This window comes from Gouania willdenowi, chromosome 8 (assembly GCF_900634775.1).
Source record: "Gouania willdenowi chromosome 8, fGouWil2.1, whole genome shotgun sequence".
Classification (NCBI taxonomy): Eukaryota; Metazoa; Chordata; class Actinopteri; order Blenniiformes; family Gobiesocidae; genus Gouania; species Gouania willdenowi.
The window spans coordinates 1,185,344-1,212,120 of record NC_041051.1 but is presented as its reverse complement, the minus strand read 5'-3'; the positions used below and the strand labels follow the sequence as shown (position 1 = coordinate 1,212,120).

At 37.5% G+C, this 26,777-nt stretch overlaps 2 protein-coding genes across 7 annotated transcripts in view; both read right to left on the bottom strand.

The window, feature by feature from the left end:
- Window positions 1–8,447, bottom strand: part of smurf1 (SMAD specific E3 ubiquitin protein ligase 1) — a 63,515-nt gene extending 55,068 nt beyond the window's left edge. For both annotated transcript variants that reach the window (XM_028454444.1, XM_028454445.1), the window contains exon 1: window positions 8,167–8,447. In XM_028454444.1, the coding sequence (XP_028310245.1) occupies window positions 8,167–8,221 (55 nt within the window). In that variant the 5' untranslated portion in view covers window positions 8,222–8,447. The remainder of the gene's footprint in view (window positions 1–8,166) is intronic.
- Window positions 8,448–16,103: 7,656 nt separating this feature from the next.
- The window catches only part of wipi2 (WD repeat domain, phosphoinositide interacting 2), a 30,613-nt gene continuing 19,939 nt past the window's right edge, over window positions 16,104–26,777 (bottom strand). Inside the window, exons 7-13 of one of the 5 annotated variants that reach the window (XM_028454824.1) lie at window positions 25,228–25,298; window positions 25,035–25,148; window positions 24,774–24,938; window positions 20,350–20,457; window positions 20,123–20,220; window positions 17,119–17,237; window positions 16,104–16,710 (exon numbers count right to left, since the gene is read on the bottom strand). In XM_028454824.1, coding sequence (XP_028310625.1) covers window positions 17,125–17,237; window positions 20,123–20,220; window positions 20,350–20,457; window positions 24,774–24,938; window positions 25,035–25,148; window positions 25,228–25,298 — 669 coding nt within the window. In that variant the 3' untranslated portion in view covers window positions 16,104–16,710; window positions 17,119–17,124. Of the gene's footprint in view, window positions 17,238–20,122; window positions 20,221–20,349; window positions 20,458–24,773; window positions 24,939–25,034; window positions 25,149–25,227; window positions 25,299–26,777 lie in introns of all 5 variants that reach the window. The other 4 variants (XR_003674619.1, XM_028454823.1, XM_028454825.1 and 1 more) reach the window with 4 other exon arrangements.

Below are 26,777 nucleotides of genomic sequence, written 5' to 3'. Positions count from 1 at the left end.
TCCCTTAGAAAGCAAGCTGTCCAATAAAAGGTGATGTGTGAACACGTAACTGTCAATCCTTTTATTTACCGATGACATCCTTTAGGAAAGATATAGATTTATATCTGATGGAGTGATCTACAGTCAGCTGATGAAGCCTGTGTCTCGATCATATGAGCGGATGGGTGAAGTCATATTAATTCAATTAATTAATTAATATATGACTTCACTCGTCTGCGCATACAGATCAAGACACAGGCTTCATCAGCTGACTCTGTGAATGTGTAAAAGCGTGAGATTATTTGTGATATTAATCCATTAAATGGTATATCCCATCCAATGGATTAATATCATAAAGACGCTCACTCTGCCAGTTCTCTCTATTGATTGGTCAGACGCTGCAATCTCCACCCCTTTCATGTGAACGCACACGTACCGAGGCTGAAATAACTTGGCTTAAAATAGCGAGATGTGATCAACTGTCATAAGACAGATTCTCTCTGACAGGGAATGTTTGGTTAGTTGAAGCCCGCTAACAGAGATTAATCTAAGATATAATTATCTAGATTCATAAGCATAGGTCCTAAATGTGCAGTAGGGATGTAACGATTAATCGTAAGGCAGTTAAAAATCGATTCATTGGTATCACGGTTCATATCGATACTCTGAAATTTTACACACGTTGGTAGATGACGTCACCTAACACGCCTCCTAGAATGTTAGCTCCTCCCTCTCCAACTATCTAACAGCTAAAACAAACACTGCTGTTTAATATAGAATATATATTATACTTTATTACCATATATGTTAATACAAACTGCACTACTTTTTCTGCTGCCAATCGTGTTGGGAGTCACTGCTTGGAGCCACGGACCCATTGTTTACACACATTAGTTGTTAGCACTCCATGCTAATGCTACACCACTCTATGTAGCGAGACCCAATGTAGTGTAAGGAGGAAACGATGGCAATGTTTACGGATTTGTGGCTTACAGCGCTAACAACAAACTCGGTTGTGGAATTGGATGGTTTCCAACTTTTACGCGGTGACGGACAACGAAGAGCGGTAAGCGGAAAGTAGAGAGTCTGGCTGTGTTTGTGTGTGGAAAGGAGGAGCTGTTGCTGCTGCTCTGGTTCTGCAGCAATGCGCACACACTTTTCCGACTCAAAACCCATGCACGTTGTTTGACTGCTACTATTAGGCCTTGGTTTTAACTCACTCCACCGAAGGCCGAATGTGGCTTTTTTGCAATATTTGGCCACCGAATGCTCAGTGCATCCCTAATATTTTTATTTATTTATTTGTTTATTTATTAAAGGGAAACTCTCGTATTTTACCCCTCTTTCTTGTCGTATTAGTATTTCCCCGTAAATATCCTGTATTTCAATATATTAATGATCAAAAGATGCCTCTCTAAACTGAACACTGTCACTAGCCTCGTGAGAACTGCCACCTGAAATGGCCTGAGTGGCAGATCTCGCAAGATTAGATTGGATTAGATTAGTGCATACAGCGACAACAAACCTGGAAACAACTCAGAACAGAGATGATGAATGACGACGTTCCGGCGAAAAAAACAAAGAACTGGTGTAAATACCTTGAAAAATGTGACAGAGTTTACCTTCCTAAATAGCAGCACATGGGACACAGTTACACGTTCTGTAAGATTTCTAAATGAGATTTTAGCATCTACCACGGAGGAAGGAACGATAGGAACGGTAAGTCACCAAGAAAAATCAGCCAATCAGAAGCACCACAAATATACACTGCTTTCAAAAAAGTGTTAAATAATGTAAAGTCTGTAATAAATGTGTCTAATAAGTCATTAGTAAATACCAGAGAACCACGAGTGAGCTTAAGAAATTATAAGAAAATATGTAATAAAATAAAATGTTAATGTCTAACTTAAAGACAAGCAACGTGAAATTAATAATAAATATGCAACGTGTTGACTTGTATATAAACTGTAAGTATATTAAAAAAACACATGTGCTTCATATACACATTTATGTTTTTATTTAGGCTGTTTTATAATTTAGGAATTAGGGCTGGGAGATATATCGAGATTCAAGATATAACGAGTTTTCTATTTTGGCGATATAGAAAACTACAATATTGCCTATTGATATATATCACGTTTTGTATTAAAATATTAGTTTTAGGAGTTGCTGCTTTTACTTCTCAGAACAGAATGTAAAGCTCAGTTAGATGATTAATGAGTGCGTTCTAACCCAGACCTTCCCAATAACAAGCTACACTACAGAACTCACTCACACGTGCTGTCCGTTAGAGCCAAAAGTGACACATATTGATCAGCTGTTTATTAATAAATGAGCCTGTGTAGCATTTTGCATCAGCAAATTTAACCCAGAATTGTCTTTCTGGTCAGACTTCATTTAAATAAAATTATCTAGATATATATCGTATATCACCATTTTAAGAAAATATATTGAGATATGAGTTTTGTTCCTTTTTAATGTTAATAAAGGTCAGCCTACCAGATTATAATCACATAATTGTATTTAGTAAATGGTTGACAAGTGGGTATTTTAGATTTCCTGTACACTTGTCTTAAAATATAAGAAATACTGGAGCTTGGTTGGGTGGGGGGGTTGGGACGGCTCGTAGTGGGCGCCTGAAAATGTCCCTCATTATTAAATCCAAAACTTGACAGGTATGTATTACACTACACATCAAAACTGATTGAGATGCAACTTAAAAGACTGGAAAACGCAACAATCACCTCTTCTATATTTTAATATAAACACATTAGACTCAGTGTGTTTGCGCCAGAGACATACAAACAAGCTTTCCCTGACAGACTAAACAGAGCTAGCCAGCCTGGCAGCACTGCATTCCCATTGGCTCGTTGCACATTCCTCACCCAATTAGAATTCCACTCATACCTGTGGGGGCGGGGCACAGTGGAGGCATTAACTTGCTTGCATCCAAGTTTAATTAATAAAAACATAATGATAATTCATACCCTGACCTACAAATGGGTTCTTAATAGAAGACAAAGACAAAAACCAGCAAAATTTTACAAAACTGCAAATAATGATTTAAAAAAAATCCTTCCTCTACAAAGTAAAACAAGGAAACTGGTAAAATAAAAGGCCATTATTTTATTTTATAGGTTAAATAATCACTGACTCCTTGTTTTCAAAGCACTGGATGGCCTTGGCCCTGGAGGATATACATGGTGAGAGGAAGTCCCCATAACAACCAGTGGCCTGTTCCCACTCAACAAGTGAATACTAAGAAGCTTTTGCTGCGTTGCTGCTCTGCAGGTGTGAAAAACCTCTCTTTAGGAGATGTGGGTTAACGCATTACTATTTCGAATAGATCGCCTATTCAAAAACATAAAACAACTCATTATAACCCACTATTGGTCTAATTGTTCCCAACACAAACAATTGTTCCGAACACATAACATGACCCCAAAACGACAGAAAAATACACCCAAAACCTGCATAATATACGAAAAAGCAAAGAACACAAAATGATAAATATATAGGGATGTAACGATTCACTCAACTCCCGATACGATTCGATTCACGATACTGGGTTCACGATACGATTCTCTCACGATTTTTTCATTTACAAAATGGGACTGTAGACAAATTAGAAAATACTGTATTATTTTCCTTTTATTTTTCATTGTCAAAAGAATTCCTTGATAAACTATTCAAAACAATGCAATTTAACTAAAAATAAATCTTGAATTAAATAAATAAAGGAATAATACAAATTAAAATGAAGCCTATTAATTTAAATTTTGGTTCTGTAATAAACAATGCAAAACTGCATAATAGTTCTTTTTCTTTTAAAAGTGCAACTGAAAATGTATTTTGTGCCTTAACAATTGGACTTTAAAAAAAAAAAAAAGAACCGTCATTGCACTGATTTACGTCATATTTGTTTGGACCAGCAGAGGGCGCTGGTAACCCAGTGGTCGGTTGGCATGCAGATATCTTGCAGTGAAGAAGAGAAGCTATGCTAGCAGACAGAGCTAATAGAAAAACGTGACTTTTACAGATATTCAAGTAATATTACAGATATTCTTTCGGTGCTAAAGGGGTAATGAATCATTTATTAACATATTTAAGAGTAGAAGGCGGCCAGAAAGAAAGTATTACCAGACTCCGCCCGCCGCCTACACTTCCGCCGCCGCCCTCTGCTGGTCAAAAAGAGCACTGCGATTCAATTGTCAGAAAATCGATATCAACCGTGATACCTATGAATCGATTTTTAACTGCCTTACGATTAATCGTTACATCCCTATAAATATACATGATAAAATGACAGAAGAATACACAAAATTACTCTTCAAATACACAAGATCACTCCAAAAAAAGAAGTGAGAAATATAGTAACGAGAATGACTCCAAAAACACACACAAAACAACAAAATTATGAAAAAACACAAAGAACAACAACAAAAAGTTGTCCTATGCACAGTGACACTATTTTAGTGCAACATTTCTGTAAATAATTATCAACATATCTTCAATAGTGATTTATGGTAATGGTAAATGGTAAATGGATTTGATTTATATAGAGCTTTATCACCACTGAAACAGTCTCAAAGCGCTTTACATATCAGCTCATTCACACAATCACTCTCACATTCACACACCAGTGGGACAGGACTGCCATGCAAGACACTAGTCGACCACTGGGAGCAACTTAGGGTTCAGTGTCTTGCCCAAGGACACTTCGACAGATAGTCAGGTACTGGGATCGAACCCCCAACCTCTCGATCAGAAGACGACCCTCTACCACCTGAGCCACGGTCGCCCTCAGGTGTAAATGTAAACAATAATTAGGGTTTTTATTACCAGTGACATCATTATAGTGCAATATTCCAGTAAATAATATATTGGTTCCTTCAACAAACAGTGACAACATTTCTGTGAAGACGTACCTGCACATTTTAGTGAAAAAGCAGAAAAGGTTTAAAAAAAATAATAATAAAAATAATAATAATTACTTAGCAAGAGCATATCGAAAATCCATCGTGCGTAAAAATATCGCGATATATCGCCATACCGAGATTGTCACCCTCCTATTTATAGATGAAAGGTGATTGTAGAGTACTCCTGTACTTGTAATAGAGATCGCTGACCGCCAAAGCTTTTCCCTGGTGCATATGCCTCGATTGCAAATGTGTTTAAGCAGACATTTGTCCAGCTACTGCTGACACAGCAGGAAAACACCAATCGATATTCATTGCTAAATCTAGCCAGCGTGGTAAATCTAAAGACAGATCAATTTTCAGAGATGTTTCTCCTCCTTTAAATGTGTTTTCTCACTCCTGGGACAGAGCTGATCACAGTCAGGTAAGACGACTAGTGGCCATTAGTCTTATTTATTCGTTTTTAGATTTGGTTTCAGAACTATACTTCACAGTATGTTAAGGTTATAAATGTAATAAAAATGAAACAGATATTTTATATTTACTGCACTTTCAATTGATGCAACATAAAACAAACAAATAACCTCATTGGTGTAGCCATTTTAAAGGTCCAGTATTCTGCTACTTTTCACCCATCTCCGTTTGTTCTAAGAACCACAACAACATAGTATTTGAGGTTTATTTTCCTAAGACTGTTTTCTGGAGTTTTAGCCTCTGAAAAGTCATTTTCATGACGCTTCTAAAAACAGGCTGTTTTGGGGCCCTTATGCATATGAATGAGTGGGCGTGTTTATAGACGCAGACTTCATGCCGCGCTCTAGGTGAGGGTGATCACCGTAGCGATTTTCTTTTGCTATTCACACACTCTTATTGTTTTCAGCCAACAAACAGCACATTACAGTAAAACACATGGATATTTAAGAGGCTATTGTGATTGTGAGTCAGACAAACGCTGCTTCAGGGTGTGTGTTTATCACATCAGCAGTGGAGTCAGTCAGATGTTTCAAACACTCACCAGAGCTAATGCATCACTTTCTTGTCATCCTCACCTATTCTACCCACAGGAATAATCCATCTAATGTGATAATCATTTGTTTTGTCCAACTGCTGCGTCGCATTGGGTCACAAACACTTCACACTTCAGATCATATCAAAGACAATATAACGGCTACTTAAAATAAAAGTGGAACTGATTGTGAATGCTCACACTATGCTTCGGATTATTTATATACTGGATAATCTATATACTAAATGTAAACATATTATCTGTGGATAAAGGGACTAGTGGTTAAGGGAGCAGGCTTGTAATGGTAGTCTCACTGGTTCTAATCTCCCTGGTCCATCACTGTGGGATGTTGATCAGTCCCTTATATTAACCCTAACTGCTCCCTGGGTGCTACACCGTGGCTGCCCACTGCTCCTCAGGGAGGGGTTAAATACAGAGAACACATTTAGTGTATGTAGCTTTACATATATGACAATAAAGTATTATGTATATTATATATTAAACACCAGTGATTGTTTAAGCTGTGAGGTAGTTTGAGAGGGAGGAGCTCACATTATTATATGGAAGGAGGAGCCAGGATTGTCAGGAGGAGGAGGTTCCGCTAGGTGACGTCTCAACACTTGTCCATTTGGAGCTGACTTTGACAAAATATGGAATAACAAGGGAGGAAGGAAACAGAACTTTTTCATCTTTGACCCTCTGAATGAGGATAAAGGATGTTTATCACTGTAGCAAAACCATTATAAATTGATTTTTCATAATACTGCCCCTTGAAAGTAGTTTTAGGTAAAAGACAACAAATGTATGGGTTTGTTTCCGTAGGCAGTTTCCATCACTATTGTGTGTGTGATTGTATGTCTTTAAGTGTTAGCTTCCTAATGAACTAGTGACCCATTTCTTATGTGTGGCCACGGATGAAGTCGTATCAATGAAATCCTGAATAGACGGGGACAGCTGAGAAATAGAAGTTGGGCGCTATGTTGTTGCTAGTACTAATTAGGAGTGTGACAATATCTCGATACGGCGAGATATCGCAATTTTTTCCGCATGATTGATTATCGATATACTCGCGCTTAGTATTGATTTAAAAATAATAATAATAATTTTAAACCTTTTCTGCTTTTTCACTAAAATGTGCAGGTACGTCGTCGCAGAAATTTTATCACTGTTTGTTGAAGGAACCAATATATTATTTACTGGAATATTGCACTATAATGATGTCACTGGTAGATTTATTTCTGACCAATATATCGATAATCGCAGTATCGTCATATTGTGAGATAATCGTTATCGTGAGCCTTGTATCTTATCGTGAGGTACCCAGAGGTTCCCATCCCTAGTATTAATACTTTACAATCACAAAAAGAGTCAAAATAACATGTCTATTGCACTTCCAAAAATCTTAAACTAATGTAAATATCATGATTAACAATTTAAATCATATTTCCATAACTAAATTCCCATGTTTTGATTATACATGCATGGAAATACGTGTGTTTGTAGTTGTACGTAAATAGGGAACCAATTCATTTTCCAGATTAAAAAATTAAATAACCCATTCTATCAAAAGCATATTCACTTCATCCATTGCTACTAGAGAGTGCAGAGCCTGGCAATCACAAATAACGGGGTTTTGCTGAATAAAACCATTAAATTGGGTTTTCAGTGGATGGAAATAGTGAGAAACAATGTTTGTCAGATTCCCTTAAAGCACCAGTGTCTGTAGCATATTAGCTGCAGATTAGCAAAGCAACTGTAACACCGAGTAAGTGAAAAATGTTTAATGTTTTCAAATATACGATAAGTTTACCGACACAAATCTACCTGAGCCATGTCCCAGGTCCCCAAACAGGGTGTAGCTAGCAGGCATTAGCGGTCAGTATGCTAGCTAGCCGAAACACTGGAATTAGCTGTAAATGAAGTTCCTGGATACGATAATTACTCCTATATTTATTATTGAAGATACGAAAAAAGTGACTGGTGTGTCTCTGGTGAAAAACAGCACGGGATAAAGGACAACATCTAAACTATTCTTACGGCAAAATGTTTAGCATAGAAGCTAACGGGCTAGCACTTGTTTGGCCACACAAAAACCGGATGTTTGGGCGAACAGCAGCGCTGGGAGCCTCAGAGACTCCCACTGATACCCGTCTGATGACCCAGCAACGGTAGCTTACATCACTATGTGTTAGGGTCCACTGTTGCAGTCTCACTATAGACCAGCACCAGAGACTCGTTCCTCCGGGGATCATTTTCTTTTACCTGTCAGTCGGATTTTGATGCTGGATCCGTTCCTCCGACTCCCAGGATTCGACATCACTCCGGGAACAACGATGACCGTAACTCCACGTTGGAGCCCCTCAAATCACAGTTTCACCAACAGCTGGGACTGCGGGTCGCTTTGGTTGGTAATCATGCGGGTTTTGTACGCTTCCCTCACAGATATGAAGACGAAATTTCACCGCAAAGTCCTGCGAATCGGAACAACACCGGAGAACATTTTGGGGGAGGCTCAGAAACGCGATGACGTCACACCAGCGGAACGCGCTCGCAACACGAAGTGCGGCTGCGCAAACATTTTGTATTAACAACAGGGTTAAAGAAAATCATACTAAACAATAATTATCCAAACAATTTGGATTTCTCCAAATTTTAGACACAGACAGTACATTTAGTTTTTGCAGTAACGAACCAGAATCCCTCTGACAGCTGGTCTGCACTGTCCTAATATTATTAAATATAATATTATATTAATAATAATATTATTAAATATAATATTATTAAATATAATATTATTAAATATAATATTATTAAATATAATATTATATTAATAATATTAAAATCTGTTTACATATACCTTATTTTATTTTTATTCATTATTATTATTTTTTACTTCTACATAAGCATTTGGCACCTTATCATTCATTTGCACCTTGTTGTTCAGTTTACCTTACAATCTCCTTGTTTTCTGCGTGTGTGTGTCTGTGTATAATTAATATTATTAGTGTCGTTTTCATTTATTATTATTATTATTATTATTGTTATTTATTTATTTATTTTTTCTTTAATTTTCTTTGTATACCTGTCTTTGTCGTACCTTTCTAATTAAGTTTTTCCTGATTCTGATTTATTACTGTTTTGTCATTCAATCGGTTTCTGGGCTCAAATGGAAAATTACTTAAAAAACATGATTAATAATATTCAATTGAATTGTAAATGTATCATTATGTATTTTGAACATAAGAAAAACAAAGTTGATTTCATTGTGAACCTGTTCATTTTATATGGTAAATTCTACATTCACAAATGTAAATTCAACAAATCTCCTCCTTTAAATTCTGTGTGAATTTAAAAAAGCATTATCCCTTATTCATACAAAATAAAGCATCAAAACCCTTACAATATACAACAATATGTTTGAAGTGGAATGATGACTGATTTACCCCTATTATTATTATTATTATTATTATTATTATTATTATTATATTTCTTTCAGTTCTGTATGAATCTTGCTTGTGTGTCCCTATCTTTGTATAGTGTACACTTCTGACTTGTAAAATTGCATTTTTCAAATAAAATAGTATTATTATAATAATAAAATAACACAATGAATAGATCTCTGTATGATAAATAAATAACATACACACTAGTATTTTATATGTGGCTGTTTGGAAGTTTTTGTTATGCATTATTTATTTAACTTGGTTTTTTTTATCAAACATTTTGGAGTTGTTTTTGCAAAGATGTATTGAATTTAATATTGTGATGACACATTAACCCTTAGTAAAGAAAATATTGGGTTTTGTTTACACTTGCCTCTATGATTTATAAAGTTGTTTCAAAGTATTTCTAAAATCATCATCAAAGTGTTCTTTTTGTTTTCATCTTTTTGTTTTTGCATCAATTTAACTTAATCATTATATTTATGTTCAGGCACCAGCAGACCCTGAAAAACAAGAACAAGTGCGTCTGAAAATGTATGGATGGATTTTATACATTTTATAGTCCCCAAATAAGAAAAGGAAATAAACAATAAATATGATGAGTGTATGTACAGTAAGTGATATTATCGGTCTACATTGGTATTGGTTTTTCTACAGATATCAAAAAACTGATATGGCACCTTTTTATTACTGAATTTGATAATTAAGTTTTCTTATTTTTCTGCATATGTTTATTTGTGAAATACATCCACCTTAACTTCTTATGAGATGTGGGGGGAGGAGATCTATGTATACATGCATGAATATATTGATTATTATCACAACAATTCAAATTACAATAGAATAGAAGTTTATATTGAAAAAACTATACCAAGAAAATAAATGTAATAAATATAATAGCAGCAAAATGCTATCAGCAGTTATTAAAAACAAGAAGGCAAAGACAAAAAAAAGACCCCCCAAAAAATTGTATTAACCTTAAAGTCCATTTTATCACACAAAAGCACTTGTTTTTAGAAGCAGGCAGAGAGTTGGCCAGTTTAATCTCCTCTGGTTAATTCTAGTTCCAATAGCTCTACAATATGACCTCAGTAATATGTTAAGTTGTTTTTCAACCTTGAGGTTGTGACCCCATGTGGGTTCGCCTAAAATTTGAATAGGGTCGCCTGAAGTTTCAAGTAATTGATCAAAAGAATAATTACTCATTAAAAGTTTATTTGAAAACATTTAATTATTATTATTTATTTTTTTCAAATAAAATAAAAAACAACACACAATCTCAAACAACTATAATCTACACTTTCACTTTATTAAATATAAATCTAGTTTTTAAAGAAAATAAAGAAAAAAAATTAATACATTAAAAAAATACAATATAAAAAAAAGATTCTCTTGAGGATCATTTTACGATTTAAAAAAAAAATTGAAATCGAGGGGAAACTGGCAAAAAAAAAAAAAAAAAAAAAAGGCTCAGACTCCCACACCAAAAATATCAATATTTTCATTGATAAGGAAGCCTAAAGGTAACCAATATATGGGAAACAAATTAGATGATAGATAATATTTTTTAGTGTATTCTAATATTATCCATAGAAAAAATGGACTCACCAAGGCTGTCCCTTCCTTTGCCAATGTTGGAAGAGTTTTTTTTTTTTTCTGTGCATTTCTTCAATTCTCCAGAGCAGCGGTTCTCAAACTTTTTTGGCTCAAATATCCCTTCCTCTAACTTTTGAACTCAAGTACCCCCTTTGTCCGACTACAACATTTTGCTCAGAATTCTGTGAAAAATAACTTTAGAGCATAATGATGCATGAAACAATATTTATTGACCCCTGAATAGATTTATTTATGTTGTTTTTATCATTGACAGTCATTTCCCCCCTGATGTAGGACCAAGGCTGACTATACAGTATATATACTGTATGTACAAAATCAAGATCATTTTTGTCATCATTTTGTGTGTTTTTGGTGTCACTTTTTGTATATTGTTGTTGTTTGCCTCTTCTTTTTATTATTTTTTGTCTTATTTAGTGTGTTTTTGTGTGTTGTTGGTATTATTTTAATTATTCTCTCTCAGTATGTGTGTTTTTTGGTGTCGTTTGATATGTTTCTCTGTTATTTTTGTGTATTTTGTAGTGTGTTTTTCTTCTCATTTATTGTACATATGTTGTCGTTTTGTATGTTGCTGGTAATTTAGTGCGTGCATTTTAGGTGTCATTTTGTTGTTGTTTGTCAGTTATTCTTATTATTTAGTATATTTTTCTCTTATTTTGTGTGTTTGTTGTTAAAATATTTGGTGTCATTATCATTTTTACCTTAAAATAAACTAAACATTGTAAAGCTTTCATTTGTTGATTTTCCTGCTGTGGTGCCATATTCCTATTTAAGAAACACTACTGCAGGTTCACCTAATTATGAGATGTTTAAAGATAAAATGTGATGAATTGTGTTATTGTGCATTGTTGGCAGAGGTGAAAGTAATGGATTACAAGTGTTACTGTAATTGAGTTGCTTTTATGGGTACTTGTACTTTTTGAGTATATTTGTCAATCAGTAGTTTTACTTATTTTACTTGTGGTTTTTAAAAAAAGTAATTAATTACATTTCTACACCCAGTTGCTGACCTCAGCTTATTGAACATATGTTGTCATTTCTGATCAATAGACACTTTCTATGGTTCGTGTTGTGGTTTCTACCTATTATGTTGTCGTTGCCCATGACATGGAACTGTTTTAGAGGAACAAAACTAATTCATTAGTGTTATTTTATTTAAAAACAATTGTACATTTTGACAAACCTTATATCTGTGTAAAACAGATGTCTTGGTGGAAAATACATTAAGTTCCAGTTGTGCAGGATTTGGTTTCTTCCTTTTTAAGTTTTACATGAGATGTTTACTGTATGCAAGGTAACCATGGCAACGATTTATTACCAACAATAAACATGGGGAGTGAAAGTAACTTTTACTTTCAGTACTATTTATGTGAGCTACTTATTACTTTTAATTGAGTATTTTATGTCTGACTTACTTGTACTTGAGTACAATTTCAAACAGGTAACAGTACTTCTACATGAGTATATGTCAGTACTCTTTAGTTGTGGTTGTTGGATTTAAAGGAATTATGGGAGTATATGAGCCTTTAGATGGCGCTGTTGTTTCACTCCATGTACTTTCACTGTTGAGCTCTGTCAGGCTTTGATAAGATACCTGTTAAAAGTACAGTATATGAATAATGAAATGTAGTTACATTTTTCCCCTAATATTATTTTGAAGGTGGAATTGAATTTGATTTCTGTTTATTTCTTATCCCCTTTAAACTGCTTCTATTGTACTGGAAACTAGTTCATAAACACTATGTTACACCACATACAGTAACTCTCTGGAATAACAAAGTCTGTGTTATACTGATTGGTTGGATCGTTGTTGTTGGACATTTGTTAAGTCGCCTACAGATACATTTGGTTTGGTTTGTTCTCTACAACAGTGGTTGGTTCTCCCCCTTTCTCTCATTTCTGAACCCATGTACCCCCTTTGTCCGATTACAACAGTTTGCTTAGAAAACGATTTAAAAACAACTATAGATCATAATGATGGAATGAATGAGTGATTACACACATTTTAAAGAATCTCATGTTGTACATAAGTGGTAAGAAGCATTATTTAATGAAGTGGTTCACAACATTTTTTGGATCGTGACCCCATTTTGATAGCAAGACATTCTTTTTTTCTTCTAGAATTCATTTTTCATCATGCTTGAGCTCATATGATTTTATAAATGTATATTTCACAAAGTGAAAGTATAGAAATACAGTAAAGATTGTGTTTTAATTTTCTTATTTAAAAAATCTATTTTAACTTTTCATAACTTTTAGTGACCCCATTTAAACTCCAGATGACCCCACTCAGGGCACCGACCATAAGGTTGAAAAACCCCTGATTAGTGGCTACTGAATAGATTAATTTCTATTGTTTTTACCATTTCTGGTCATATCACACCTGGTGTGGGACCAAGACTGATGCTTAAATTTCCACTCTCTCTCAAGTACCCCTAGGGGTACATGTACCCCCATTTGAGAAACACTGCTCTAAAACATTAGGGTTAGTGCAAGGATAGTTTCTGATAATATTGGTTTTTATTTTATTTCTGTTAATAATCAATAATAAAGCACTGTAGCCAGGCTAACACAAAGTCAGAGCTCTATTGAGCCCATGATTCCTCTAGCCCTCAGCTGTGAGGACTTTATGACATTTTTTAACCATAAAATTCATAAGATTAGAGATAAAATTAGCCACTCCCTGCCTTCACCTGGGCCTGCTGTACCATTAAATGTAAATAGGCCTAACCTAAACTGTTTCACACATATAGGACTTCAGGAACTTAACTCTATTATTTCATCCTCCAAACCATCGACCTGCCTTTCAGATCCGATCCCAACTAAGCTGTTTAAAGAAGTTGTTCCCCTGGTCTGCCCATCTTTGTTGGAGACAATAAATATATCCCTATCAATAGGCTACGTGCCACAGTCCTTTAAAGTAGCTGTAATCAAACCCCTTCTCAAAAAACCTACTCTTGATTCCAGCACTTTAGCAAACTACAGGCCTATATCTAATCTTCCTTTTATTTCAAAGATTCTTGAGAAAGTTGTGGCAGCTCAGCTCTGTGAATTTCTTCAAAACAACAGCCTGTTCGAGGACTTCCAGTCAGGTTTTAGAGCTCAACACAGCACAGAGACTGCTTTAGTTAAAGTAACTAATGATCTACTCTGGGCTTCAGATGAAGGACGACTCTCAGTGCTGGTTTTATTAGATCTTAGTGCAGCTTTTGACACTATAGATCACTATATTCTACTAGAGAGATTAGAGAAATTACTTGGAATCACAGGGACTGCCCTAAACTGGTTTAAGTCCTACCTATCTGATAGGTACCAGTTTGTACACGTGAATAATAAGTCTTCGGTGTACACTAAAGTAAGCTACGGGGTTCCTCAGGGCTCTGTGCTAGGTCCAATCCTCTTCTGCATCTATATGATCCCCCTTGGTAATGTTATGAGAAAATACTCTGTTAACTTCCACTGCTATGCTGATGATACCCAACTGTATGTATCAATGAAGCCAGGTGAGACAAATCAGCTATCTAAACTTGAGGCCTGTCTAAAGGACATTAGGGCCTGGATGGACCAAAATTTTCTTCTTCTCAACTCAGACAAGACTGAGGTCATTGTACTGGGCCCACGACACCTTAGAGAAACCTATGCTAGCCTAACTGCCCTAGATGGCATTACTCTGGCACAAAGCACAACTGTTAGAAACCTTGGGGTTCTATTTGATCAGGATTTATCCTTCAACTCTCACATAAAACAAACTTCAAGAACTGCCTTCTTTCATCTCCGTAACATTGCTAAAATCAGATCTATCCTGTCTCAGGGCGACGCCGAAAAACTAGTCCATGCTTTTGTTACCTCTAGACTGGATTATTGTAATTCTCTTTTAGCAGGCTGCCCAAGCAAGTCGCTTAAGACACTTCAGCTGGTTCAAAATGCTGCAGCACGTGTACTGACTAAAACTAGGAGAAGAGATCACATTACTCCTGTATTAGCCTCTCTGCATTGGCTTCCCATAAAATATAGAATAGAATTCAAGATTCTTCTTCTCACTTATAAAGCCCTAAATGGACAGGCACCAGTCTATCTCAAGGAGCTTGTAGTGCCATACAATCCCCCCAGAACACTACGCTCTCAAAATGCTGGACTACTCGTTGTTCCATTCATCTCTAAAAGTAGTATAGGAGGAAGAGCTTTCAGTTATCAGGCCCCACTTCTCTGGAACCATCTACCAACCACGGTTCGGGGGGCAGACACCCTCTCTACCTTTAAGGTTAGGCTCAAAACATTCCTCTTTGATAAAGCTTTTAGTTAGGAACCAGCTCATAGCTCATAATTAAGATGCAATAGGCATAGACTGCCGGGGGGGGGGGGGGGGGGGTCTGGCATGCTCGGTTGGAGAGAGGTTGGAGAGGGCGTTAAGAGAGAGGTCATTTAGGTTAGAGAGGGACCGGAGAGGGTCCCATTCCTCTCTCAAACACTCCCTCTATGTCTGCTTCTTCCCTTGTGTGTTTGCTCCTGTACTCCTTCTGGCTTTTGTCTTGCAGGTCCGTGGGATCCTCAGTGTGGAGTTACAGAGTCTCAACAACTCTGTCTCCACCCTTTCCTCTGCACACACCCAACACAGCATAACGTGGATGGCTGTTCATCATAGGAATGGGATCCACACAAGGTTCCTGCTGCTTAACAGAAGGTTTTCCTTGCTGCCATGATGAATTCATGTTGGGTGTGGGATACATATGTATGTGTATATACGTATATATGCATATGTGTGTATCCATAAAATGAAGAGTCCGTCCTTAAGACTGCTCTACTGTAAAGTGCCTTGAGATACCATTGGTTATGATTTGGCGCTATACAAATAAAGATTGATTGATTAATAGTGTGTTTTAATTAGTCTTATTTTGTTAATGTGGTTATTAGTGCAGTTAGCATCAGTAGACTGATGCTAACTGCACTGAGCCTAAACCAGGCTTCTTTCATTTTCCATTGAGCTGTTTTAGCCTGTGTCGGTTAATCCTTTGTCACCCACCACCATCCAACTCATGCCATCCATCCATCCACCACCATCCAACTCATGCAAGACAGCATCAGTTTATCGTCTAATGAAGAGACTGAGCTCTGGTATTTTAAAAACACAAAAAGGTTCCAGTCTTGTACATCAATATGGAGTTTATTTTCATTTGGGTTTCGGGAATTGTTTCACATTTTATACAAAATCATTAGAAAATGCCCAACGCTCCACACCCCCTCCATTAATCCTCAGATCAGCATCAGAGGATTAAAGAGGACCCTGGACCAGTTGATGAGGCTCAGCCAGATCTCTGAATCCATCAAATCACACATAAATGCTCACTGTATGAGTGTGTGGAGGAAAACCTAACAGTGTGACGTAGTGACCATCATCTAGTAATAAAGAGAAGAGTGGAAGCTTTCTGCTCTCATGTATGGACACAATACCACGTTAACGACAGCCACCATGCAGCTTTTCATCATCACAACACACCATTGGTTCACTTTATTTAAGAAAATGATCAGTTTAAAATCAACCAATGACTGAAGGCCTGAGGATGGGGACGAGGTGGGAAACGTTTAACGAGCCCCCGGTCGAATGAGGTAATGGTCTAAGGGGACAGGACAAGGCCAGATGTTTTACACATGTACAAACTCACACAAACACACTTCAGCCAAATGGTAACTCAACCAATAAGCTGCTGGACCATGAGTCAGGAAAAGATGGCGCACACCTTGGTTTATGATCCTACGGATGAAATAAAAGGTTTATTAAAAGAAACACAGAGAGGTCCTCCCTTTAAAAGAGATGAAAATGGAGCAGAGAGGCACTTACACGACCACTTCCATGTTACACAGTGTGTGTGTTTATAATGTTTCATTCACTTACAGGTGCTCTCTTTCATATGGGAGCAAGTCTTTTTCAGCAGTTGGCACATGTACATGCAAAGCTGCAGTCTGGCCTGCACAGGCCAAACTGAAGGGGACGAATGGGGGAGGGGGGGAACATAAATGCAGAGAGACAATTGTACAAATAGACTGACGGACGGGACCCGGAGTATCAAACACTCTCCCCTCCCCCATCTTTGTTTCAGTTCCTGTACACCTGCCTGCTTCCCCCTCAGATCACGTTAGTAGCAGCTCTGATGGTACGTACGGGGCATCAGTCGGTTTCTAGGATGAGGGGGGGCTGTTCGTTCTCTTCCTCCAGATGCAGGTCATTGAGATCATCTTCAAGACTGGCTCCACCCACAGCCCCCTGCTCCTCACAGTAGCCTAAGAAACACAGTCAGGGTTTTACTCACAACCGCCAATTATACTTCATTTTTATTTAAAAATAAAATAAACTGTATATATTCCACATGTGACATGAAGTCATGGAGAAGCCTTTATTTACACCAAATGTCCTTCGTGTTTTGATCACACTGTGATTGAAGATGCTTCAGCTGTAAACAGATCACCAGTTAACACTCGAACCCCAACAACTAAACCTGTTTTTGAACCAGTAACTTCTCACATTTGAATGCAGTCAATAATAATGACAACACATTAAAAACACACTTCAGATGAAGCTCTGCATTCATCTTGAATCATAGCATCACCATAACATGTACTGTGACATCTGAAAATGACTTTATGGAGTTGGACATATCAATCATCTGTTTTCTGGTGAAAAATAACCGTAAATGCGTGATATTGATCCATAACATGCATGTGAGGCTTTTCCGTTGGGACCTGCATTATAAATAATGAAAATAATAACTGGTCAGATTGTTTCCTTATTTGTGTCCATCTTCCTCAACCAAGGAAAATCAGAGGCTCTAAATGAGTAACTCCTCCTACACCCAACCAATGCTTCCATTACAATACCCATTTAAAGCTGGGGTACTCAAATTATTCTCTTCATCAAAAAAAGATTCTTATTAGCATCATATAGTATATCATAAAAGTAATCATTTCTGAATAAATTGTACATCTGTGCCTTATAATTAAGTATTTTAGTTAATAAAATCCCAGAAGACAAAATGTTGGCGTCCCCCCTCCAGCTCCAATCACGGGATTTACAGAAAGGAGGGGTGACCTGAGCCTCCTCATTGGCTGCTGATATATAGTGAAGTGCGTGCACGGGTGAACTTGTCTCCAGTAAAGCATGGCTGCCGAACACCCACCAGGACAAATCGCTATAGCTGTGTTTGCTGTTACTGTATATACTGTACTGCTACAAAACCCAGAAAGAAAAGAAAGATGCTTGGATGGAACATCAGACTATCAACCTGTGCGTGTGCGACTTCGTGCACTTCCAGTGGAGGAGACTGGGAGGGATTATCAGAGTGGGGGCGGGATTTACTTTTCAAATTCAACCATGGCCCTCTGTCATGGTTTAAGATTCAGGTAGTGCAGCTTTAAGAAAAAACAAAAAAACCTGGGGGTTCGAATCCCGGTCTATCTAAGTTGTTGTGTCTTTGGGCAAGGCACTTTACCCACATGAATGCTGGTGGTGGTCAGAGGGGCAAAATGAAAGCCATGCTTCTGTCAGTATGCCCAAGGGCAGCTGTGGCTACAATGTAGCTTACCACCACTGGTATGACTGATGTGAGTGAGTGGTCTGAATGAATAATAGTTTCTGTAACACACTTTGAGTCTCCTTGAAAAAAATCACTATATAAATCTAAACCATTATTATTATTATTATTAATTCCTTTCAAATTGAATACATAGAGATCATATTTTGAAAAAAAAAAGTCAAATTACAAATTCTTATTCTTTTATTTAAAATGTCAAGAATTTTTTTAAACTAAAATATTTTCTTCTTAAGATGTTCTTACAAACCAAAGTAATGGAATCACCAGTCTGGGAGAATGTTCATGTTTCATTTTGTAGAAAATAAGTAGATCATAGACATTTCAAATGTCAACGTTCTGGCTTTAAGAAGCATTAAAAATGAGTCAATAACAGTTGCTTTCTTAGATCAAGATTTCAGACACTTTTCTTATTCCCTCAATTGAAAGGATGTTTTTTTCAGATGATGACATAATTTATCAAAATAATAATGCATCATGCCATAGAGCAATAGAGAAACTTTCATAAGGTCAATGTCATGGTCAGCAATAGTCCAGATCTCAATCTAATTGAAAATCTGTGGTGGAAATTGAAGAAAAGACTCCATCCTGCAAAGCTGATCTGGCAACATCAATCAGAGTGATTTGGATTGACAAAGAGTTGTTTGTCACTCGTTAGGTCCACGCCTCAGAGACTGCAACAAAGTACTAGTGATGCGTTGGAGTGGTTTGTCTGTTTTTCATGATTCCATATTTTTGTCCCTCTGCTTGATCTAAGAAAGCAACTGTTATTGACTACCACCAGTTTTTTTTCTTGGTCTCTTTTAATGCTTCTTAAAGCCAGAACGTTGACATTTGAAATGACTTCAGTCTTGTCTATGATCTACTTATTTTCTACAAAATTAAACATGAACATTCTCCAAGATTGGTGATTCCAGAATTTATATTATGTAATTTACATATTTTTCTTACGGTGTGTGTGTTGCTCTGTGCCGACGGTTCAATGCGTGATAAATCAGGTGATGCATTAGGTGAGTCAGCATCCATTTGTCTTTCTCATGCTAATCCTAAGATCTACATGCCAGCACAAGGATGTGAATAGTGTTGGGTCGGACCGAGTCTTCTTTTTTTAGCTCCTTTATAGTTGTTCTCCCACAGTGACATCCAAACAAACGTGACTAAAACAACAGCCCCCTATGTTTAAGCAGAGTATTGAAGCTCATACTGTGCTGTATCCATTTTAATCCCCTCTTATTTGAATTGATCTATCCTTACATCCCTAGAAGTCCAACATGGTCTAGTCAGGGTTTGGGTGCATACCTGCAGGTTTACAATGATCCCTGTGAAAAAGATAACGTGCATTGATGTGGTGACAAACTATACCACTAATGATTTAACACACACACACACACACACCAACATTACAGACACACGGGAAGGCTTCACTTAAAGGGTCCTTAAATTCCTTAACATCTTTGGGGAAACTTAATCACAATAAACCTTCACTTTAGTTTATCAACTGTGACACAAATTGACTAGAAGTGTCATGTAAATATAACGATAAGGGAGTTAAGGACCACTAAAACAAAGCATTACTTATACCTTTAGTGACAGCCGCACTGTAGGTTTGGGCCACAAGTGGGCGATCATGTGACCCCTGCTCAAGGATCTCATTGGGGGGCTCAGCACTGCCATCTAACCTGAGGGTCAGCGACATAAAACTCTCACGTTAACTGCCACAGATGCAGCCTCCTGGTCATCTCTGAGCTGTGCATCATTACCCTCCTCCTGTCACATCAGCCTGTGATCACAGAGCGTGTGAACGTTACCTGTGCTGCTTCATCAGCGTGCACTCCCCGCCCTCCTGTGGATCCAGGTTGTACAGGTACAGGTAACCATCTGCTGCTGCTACCAGCAACCTGGGGATCTTCTGAATCCTGGAATTGAGGAATTAAAAGACAAAGAAGTTGTTTATTGATAATGTTTGGTTTACGGTGTAGAACTGTATGCATGGCTGTTAGGATGTTACTATCATGTAAAACCACTTAGAACCTGTTTTAGGTGCTAAACCAGGTTGGATCGTGACCCGACGTGGTTTTGATCATGTTTGTTATACTGTATTACAAACAGAGGAGCCAGGATTAGTGACAGGTTGTGCCAGCTCAGACACTTTGTTGTAGAAAATACAGTAGTTCTATTTGTGAGCACACTTTGAGCTGCGCTTTATTGTGGAGCATTTCTTATTGTATGTAAGGTTTAATGATGTAAAGGACTTTGAATTATATTGTATATATGAAAAGTGCTCCATAAATACAATTTGATTGATTGAATGTGATATATAAGTCCCACTTCTTCCTATAGAAGCCTTCCTGTAGCAGAGACCATCAACTGTGCACAAAAACAAGGTCGCGGGCCACAACAGCAAACAGGTATCACTCTGAGTAGCATGTAGCATAGCATCATGGTGGATCGCTCAGAAACTCCAAAGCTTCCACTAAAAAAAAAGAAAAGGGAGAGCTGTTTTTCAAAGGGGGAGGGACTTTCTGCTTTTAAAAGGATTCAGAACGGACCCTGATTTGGCCACATATTTCATACACAGGTAATAAACATGTTTTAATCAAACTACCATGAGTGTTTTATTAGTGAAAACACTGATTATTGGTGTTAAACATTGTCATGTTCCGCGATGCGCATGGACAAAAGTAGAGGTGTGGCTTCTAGTAAATTGGCAGAGGCAGGAAGTGGAGCTGTTTTCTCTCTTTTCATCCTCCAGAGATAGATATATATATATATATATATATATATCAGCTTTAAGATTGTTTTTTTCATTTGAAAAAGAATAATAATTTCAAAATCAGTAATCGTTTTTTTATTAATTATTAGACATTTCAGCCGACCCCACATGGGGTCCCGACCCCCAAGGATGAAAAACACAGTTTGAAATGCCCTGCAATGTATTTTACTTTGAAAGATGACCACTGCTGCCTGCCTTTCATTTCTTGCAAAGTTGTCTTGTTTGGGTGATTAGTTTATCTTTATTACATTGTGTAGATATATGTCAATAAATACAGATTTAAATATAATTTAAGCAGCATTTGTGGATTATTGTAAATGATTATTTCTAAAATGAAATGTGTTTATCATATTAAAACTGTTTTTCTTATTTGTGATTAGACATTACCAACTCAATGCACTACCTTTGGACTAAAAGTGTTTAGGTGTTACTGTACACGTTACTTCTTCAGTGATTAAATGGCTGACAAAGGAGTGAGTAAACAGTCCTGTATACTGACTGATAAGAGCCGACACCCCACTCTCTCTCTGTACACTGAGAATCAAGTGTGTGCACAAGTGAGATGAGAATGAGGAAGAGCTCGTTTTCTAAGAGCCATTAGTGATGACGTAGGTAGTCATTCTTTTTGTCAAGTCTTTGTGGAAGTGCTAACAGCACCTGAGCTCTGATCATCTCTTCATCATTATTCAACCATCGCTCCCTTAATGCCAAGAGTGTAGCAATTCATTAATTAGATCAATGATTCAATTTATATTCCTACGATGCAACTACCGTATTCTGAGCAGTATAGGACGCTATTATTTCCTTTAAAGTTGATGGTGCAGCTAATGTGGCGGTGCGCTCTGTGTGTGGATTTTTCAGTCGTCGCACACGTGTCCAGTGAAAGTGTGTGTGAGGAGGGAAAATATTATTATGACTGTAACAGCCACTGTTCAGAAGGAGGCAAAAAAAGATTTACACTAACTTACTGAGTACAGTGGTAAACATGTTTTCAGACCTAATACCTATTATTAATTCATACCAATTTGAATCAGAAACTCTCGGCTAACAAACATTTGCATGTGATTTGAAATGAAAGATTGGGTAAATATCAGCAGTAGTGATGTCACTCTTCTCTCGGTCGGTGTACAAACCTGGGCTCCGCTGTGTTTCTGTTTGGGGTGTCCCTTCCTTCGGCCATTTATCTCAGTTGTGCTTTAAAGGGTCCATGTTAAGCGAAATTAACTTTTCTGTGTTTTAAACATGATAAAGATCTATTATGGCTTCATACACATGTCTAAAGTGTTTTTATCATTGATTCATCAATCATTAGAGAGTGATATGTTCCTTTCTTACTACAGGGTGAACACATACACATCGCTATAATTTGATGACACATTCCCAATTTGATGACAAATTTGACACGGCACTGAGCTGGAGAAGCCACGCCTCCAGGAAGCTCTCTGCCGTGATTGCCATGTAAACAGACACGCCCACTATAGTTTTCATGGTACCAAAATGAGTAACCACGATACTATACCAGACAAAGTGCCACAGTTCCAGGCAATATCGCGATACTGAAGCTTTTTGTTATTATATTTTTTTTTATGAACTGCAATGTATTTGTACAAGTTAGAAATACTTAATTACTTATAGTGTTGTTTGGTACATGATAAAAGTACATGAACAAAAGCATATAAGCAATTAAAAAAAAAAAACTAATAAATGAAGTTATATTTAATAATAATTAATAATAATTTATGGTTGAAATTTAAAAAAATATAAATAATTAACTTGGGATAACAAATCCACTGTCTTTAAATTTTTTTAAAAAAACTATTTGACAATAAGGCTTCTTCTCCAACATAATAAACCATAAAAGATAAAATAAATAATAAACAGGAACTGATTCATTGAGAAAACTATATTTGTAAGTATTTCCTGGGTGACATCACTGGTGTTTTATGAGACTGGATGTGATCCCTCCGTTGTATGTCTATAATTTGTAAATATTGTTTGTACATTGTAAATATCTCCGTAAATAAAAATTTTTTTAAAAAAAGTGTTTCCTCCTTTGGCTCCTAAAGCTGGTGACAGCGCCTGCACAGTAGATTTCTTATTGCTTTACAGTCTCTGCCTCGTTTGAAGACAAAAAGTTCTAAATGGGACTTTTGGAGATTGGTTTTTATGAGCAAAATTAGTGATGCCACTGACCGGGCCCAGTGCTTCTGCCATGTGTTGTCTCATGTTTGTGACTGTAAGCCGTGCACGAGTCCAGGCGAGACAGAACTTTAGCTTGTTTGTTTGTTATGAAGCGAGTTTCTGTTGAAGAGGAGCTGTCGGCAGATGGGCGGACCCAGCGTGCAGAAACTATGACTACTATCATATCCCCAGACGTCACCAGTAACAGGCAAACAACCAATCATTCAGCAGCTGTGGAGTGCGGTTGCCATGTTGGTATGTTTTCAAGTAAGTGAGTTTAGACTGTGCAGTGAGAAGCCAGGAGGAGAGTAGAGGCAGCTGCTATGTAGCAGAAACTGGTACCAGTAGTATCATAATCCACGGTAATACCGTCCTCTAGAATTTCTGGTATAGTAGGAAGCGTTACAATTTGGCACTCCTGGGTACCGTGGGTATTGTAAAACTATAACGCCTACAAAGGTGATCATGTCAGTCCGTCACACAGTGCTATGTATGTATTTTCTACAGTCTATGTATGTACCGGTGAACGCCCCGCCCCCACACTCTGTCTGTGTTTATAAAGCAGCATGAGCTCAGCTACAGAGTGGGTGGGAGGAGGGTGGGCCGTCCTCTGGCCCTACGTCACCGTGTGGGGAGGACGAAGTCAGTGTCCCGTCTATAGACACGCCCACTCATGAATATACATAAGTAAGCCACAAATCATCCTGTTTGTGTAGAGTTGGTCAGAAAGTGACTTTTCAGAGGCTAAAACTGGGAAAATTAAGCTCAAATACTATGTTTTTGGGGTTCTTAGAACAAATGGAGATGGTGAAAAATAGAATGATATGGACCTTTAATGATTAAAGGCTGAACTTCAGAGTTTAGACTTAAAGTGCTTCACCGGTTTGTTTTTGGTGAAAAGTTCTGAAGGTTTAGAAACTTTAGGACACGTTAAATTGATTCAGTTTATTTTTTCCTCTGATCTGCTCCTACCAGTCAATGTAAGACACTGCAGCAGAAAGACAAAGCAGGAAGCAGCCATGGGCAGGGTTTGTCAGTAATTTATAAGATTAAACACTATAAAATCCGCTTCGACAAATTTTCGTAGTCGACATAATCATGATTAATTATTGCAGCCTTAGTGTAAAGTCACTGATGTTTACGACTATGTAACCATCTCTTAGTTGGTTGGTGTAAATAACACTCATTCGATGTTCTCCGTATTCACTAACTACTTATCCAACAAACCCTGATGGTGTTTCTGGGTCTTGAGTGAGGGTAAGCGTACTCAGTACTCACACAGCTAAGGCGCAGATGTTCTTGTGGCCACAGAAAGGTAATCGTACTGTGGCGAAGGCCCGGCCCTGGGTGAACATTTCTGTAACCTGGGTGGGCAAATAGGTCGTGGACGCCACCAGGATCTTCCCCAGGTAGCCGCTCCATGTAGTGGGCTCCTCCACCGGCCTGGGAACACAAGGTACGCCAGGGTTTGCTTATCAGGAGGGACGCTGTTGGATGGAGTGAATGAAGTGCACCATCTTTAGAAAGAAAGGTACGTACACATACTTCTCCTTCTGAGTCTCCAGTTTAAAGATGTGGACTGTCTCTGTGTTGCTGGAGGCTGAAAGGTACAGGCCCTCCATGCTGAAGGCCAGGGAGCAGATGCTCACACACCTGAGAAAACACACATTGCACCGCTGATCAAAAACAATATTCATTTCTTAATCTTTGGCTTTTAATATAGCGCCGCTACCTTTTGACTCCCCTTCGAAACTCAAACTGCTTCTGTCCCTCTGGGATGGAGAAGACTCTGATGACAGTGCCCTGAAACACAATACAAATAAAAAAACATGAGGTTTCCTCCACTGGTCTGATCAGCAATATCAGATCGGCCAATATTACTCATTTTACGTAATTTGCATGATCAGCTGTAATGTCTTAATTGGCTGATCCGATCAGTGACGTCATTGTGGTGTTGAAAATGTGTGCAGATGCTCCCACTGTATTGTTTTATTAGTCTCATTTAGTCTGAAGATGTTTTTTGAGCCATGTCACTATGGCCACGGTTACATGATGTTTTTAAATTTAGAATTAATTATTCAGAATCCAAGTGTTCTACTTCGTGTTTACATGAAAATAGTACTTCCGATTTGAGTTTTAAATGGAAAACCAGTTTATTAGGCTTTATTCAATTGCGCTTTAGGTCCGGGTGTTGGGAAGGGTTCTGATTGGACAGGGGGATGGCCGTGACATATCACATCTATTTGGAAAAAACACAAAACAAACCTTTTCTTTTCAGCTACAACATAGAAGACCACATTATGAGAACTATTTTCACTTTTTGTACGATTGTAGTTTTGAGGCCGCAGCTCAACAATAACACACAGATGCACTTTGGTCTGTGGAGCAGGAGAAGGAGATAGACATACTTGGCCAACCAAAGCCAGTGGTTAATGCAACGGCTGTTCTATTTCCATCTACAGGATGTTAAGTGGAAGGAGAACTTTCAGACGATGTCATTAGTGAAGCTTTGTGTCCTGGTGCAGGGCTTCATGATGTCTGTATGCGTGTAATAAGTGTGTGTATGTGTGTTTATGCTTCTGTCCATCCACTTTTCATTATATCCATTTCTTCTAAGGCTCTTATTAAATAAATAGTCTTGCTCTAGTCCAATGCTTGCTTCGGGCGGCCATCTTGAATTATGTCGTTACCAGCGCGTCATCAAGACAGGACGAGCATGTGAAGAACAACTGGGATTAATTTAAAGCAGAATTAAACGTATACAAGACGAGGAACTATCAATTCAGAATTAAAATCAGAATAAATCAGCCATTTTTTCAGATATGGTTTCATTCAGAATGGCCATTGTCATTCAGAATTGGGTGTTTACAAGGTCATGATTTACAAGAGGTTTTCATTTTTATTCTGAATTAAAGGGGAATTAAAGCTCTCATGTTAACATGCCCTATAGTAACATGATGGACAATGAAGTTTACGGAATATTTAATTGTTAAATGTGGGATTCAAACAAACATGTCGGTGGTGTGGGACTTCTTTCAGATAAAATTAAAGCCATTTACAATCTGTGCAACACTGCAGTACCTCATGGGGAGCATCTGCACAATGTTTCAACATGATTAATTTATTCATGTATCTGGATGACAAACATAAGGAGGAGCATGCCCAGTACCGCACACACGTGTACATACAGTATATATACGTAAATAAAGTTACTGAAATAGACATATTGGTCCCTCTTGTGATCAGTTTATTTGAATCCACTAATTGGTGATCAGCCCCAAA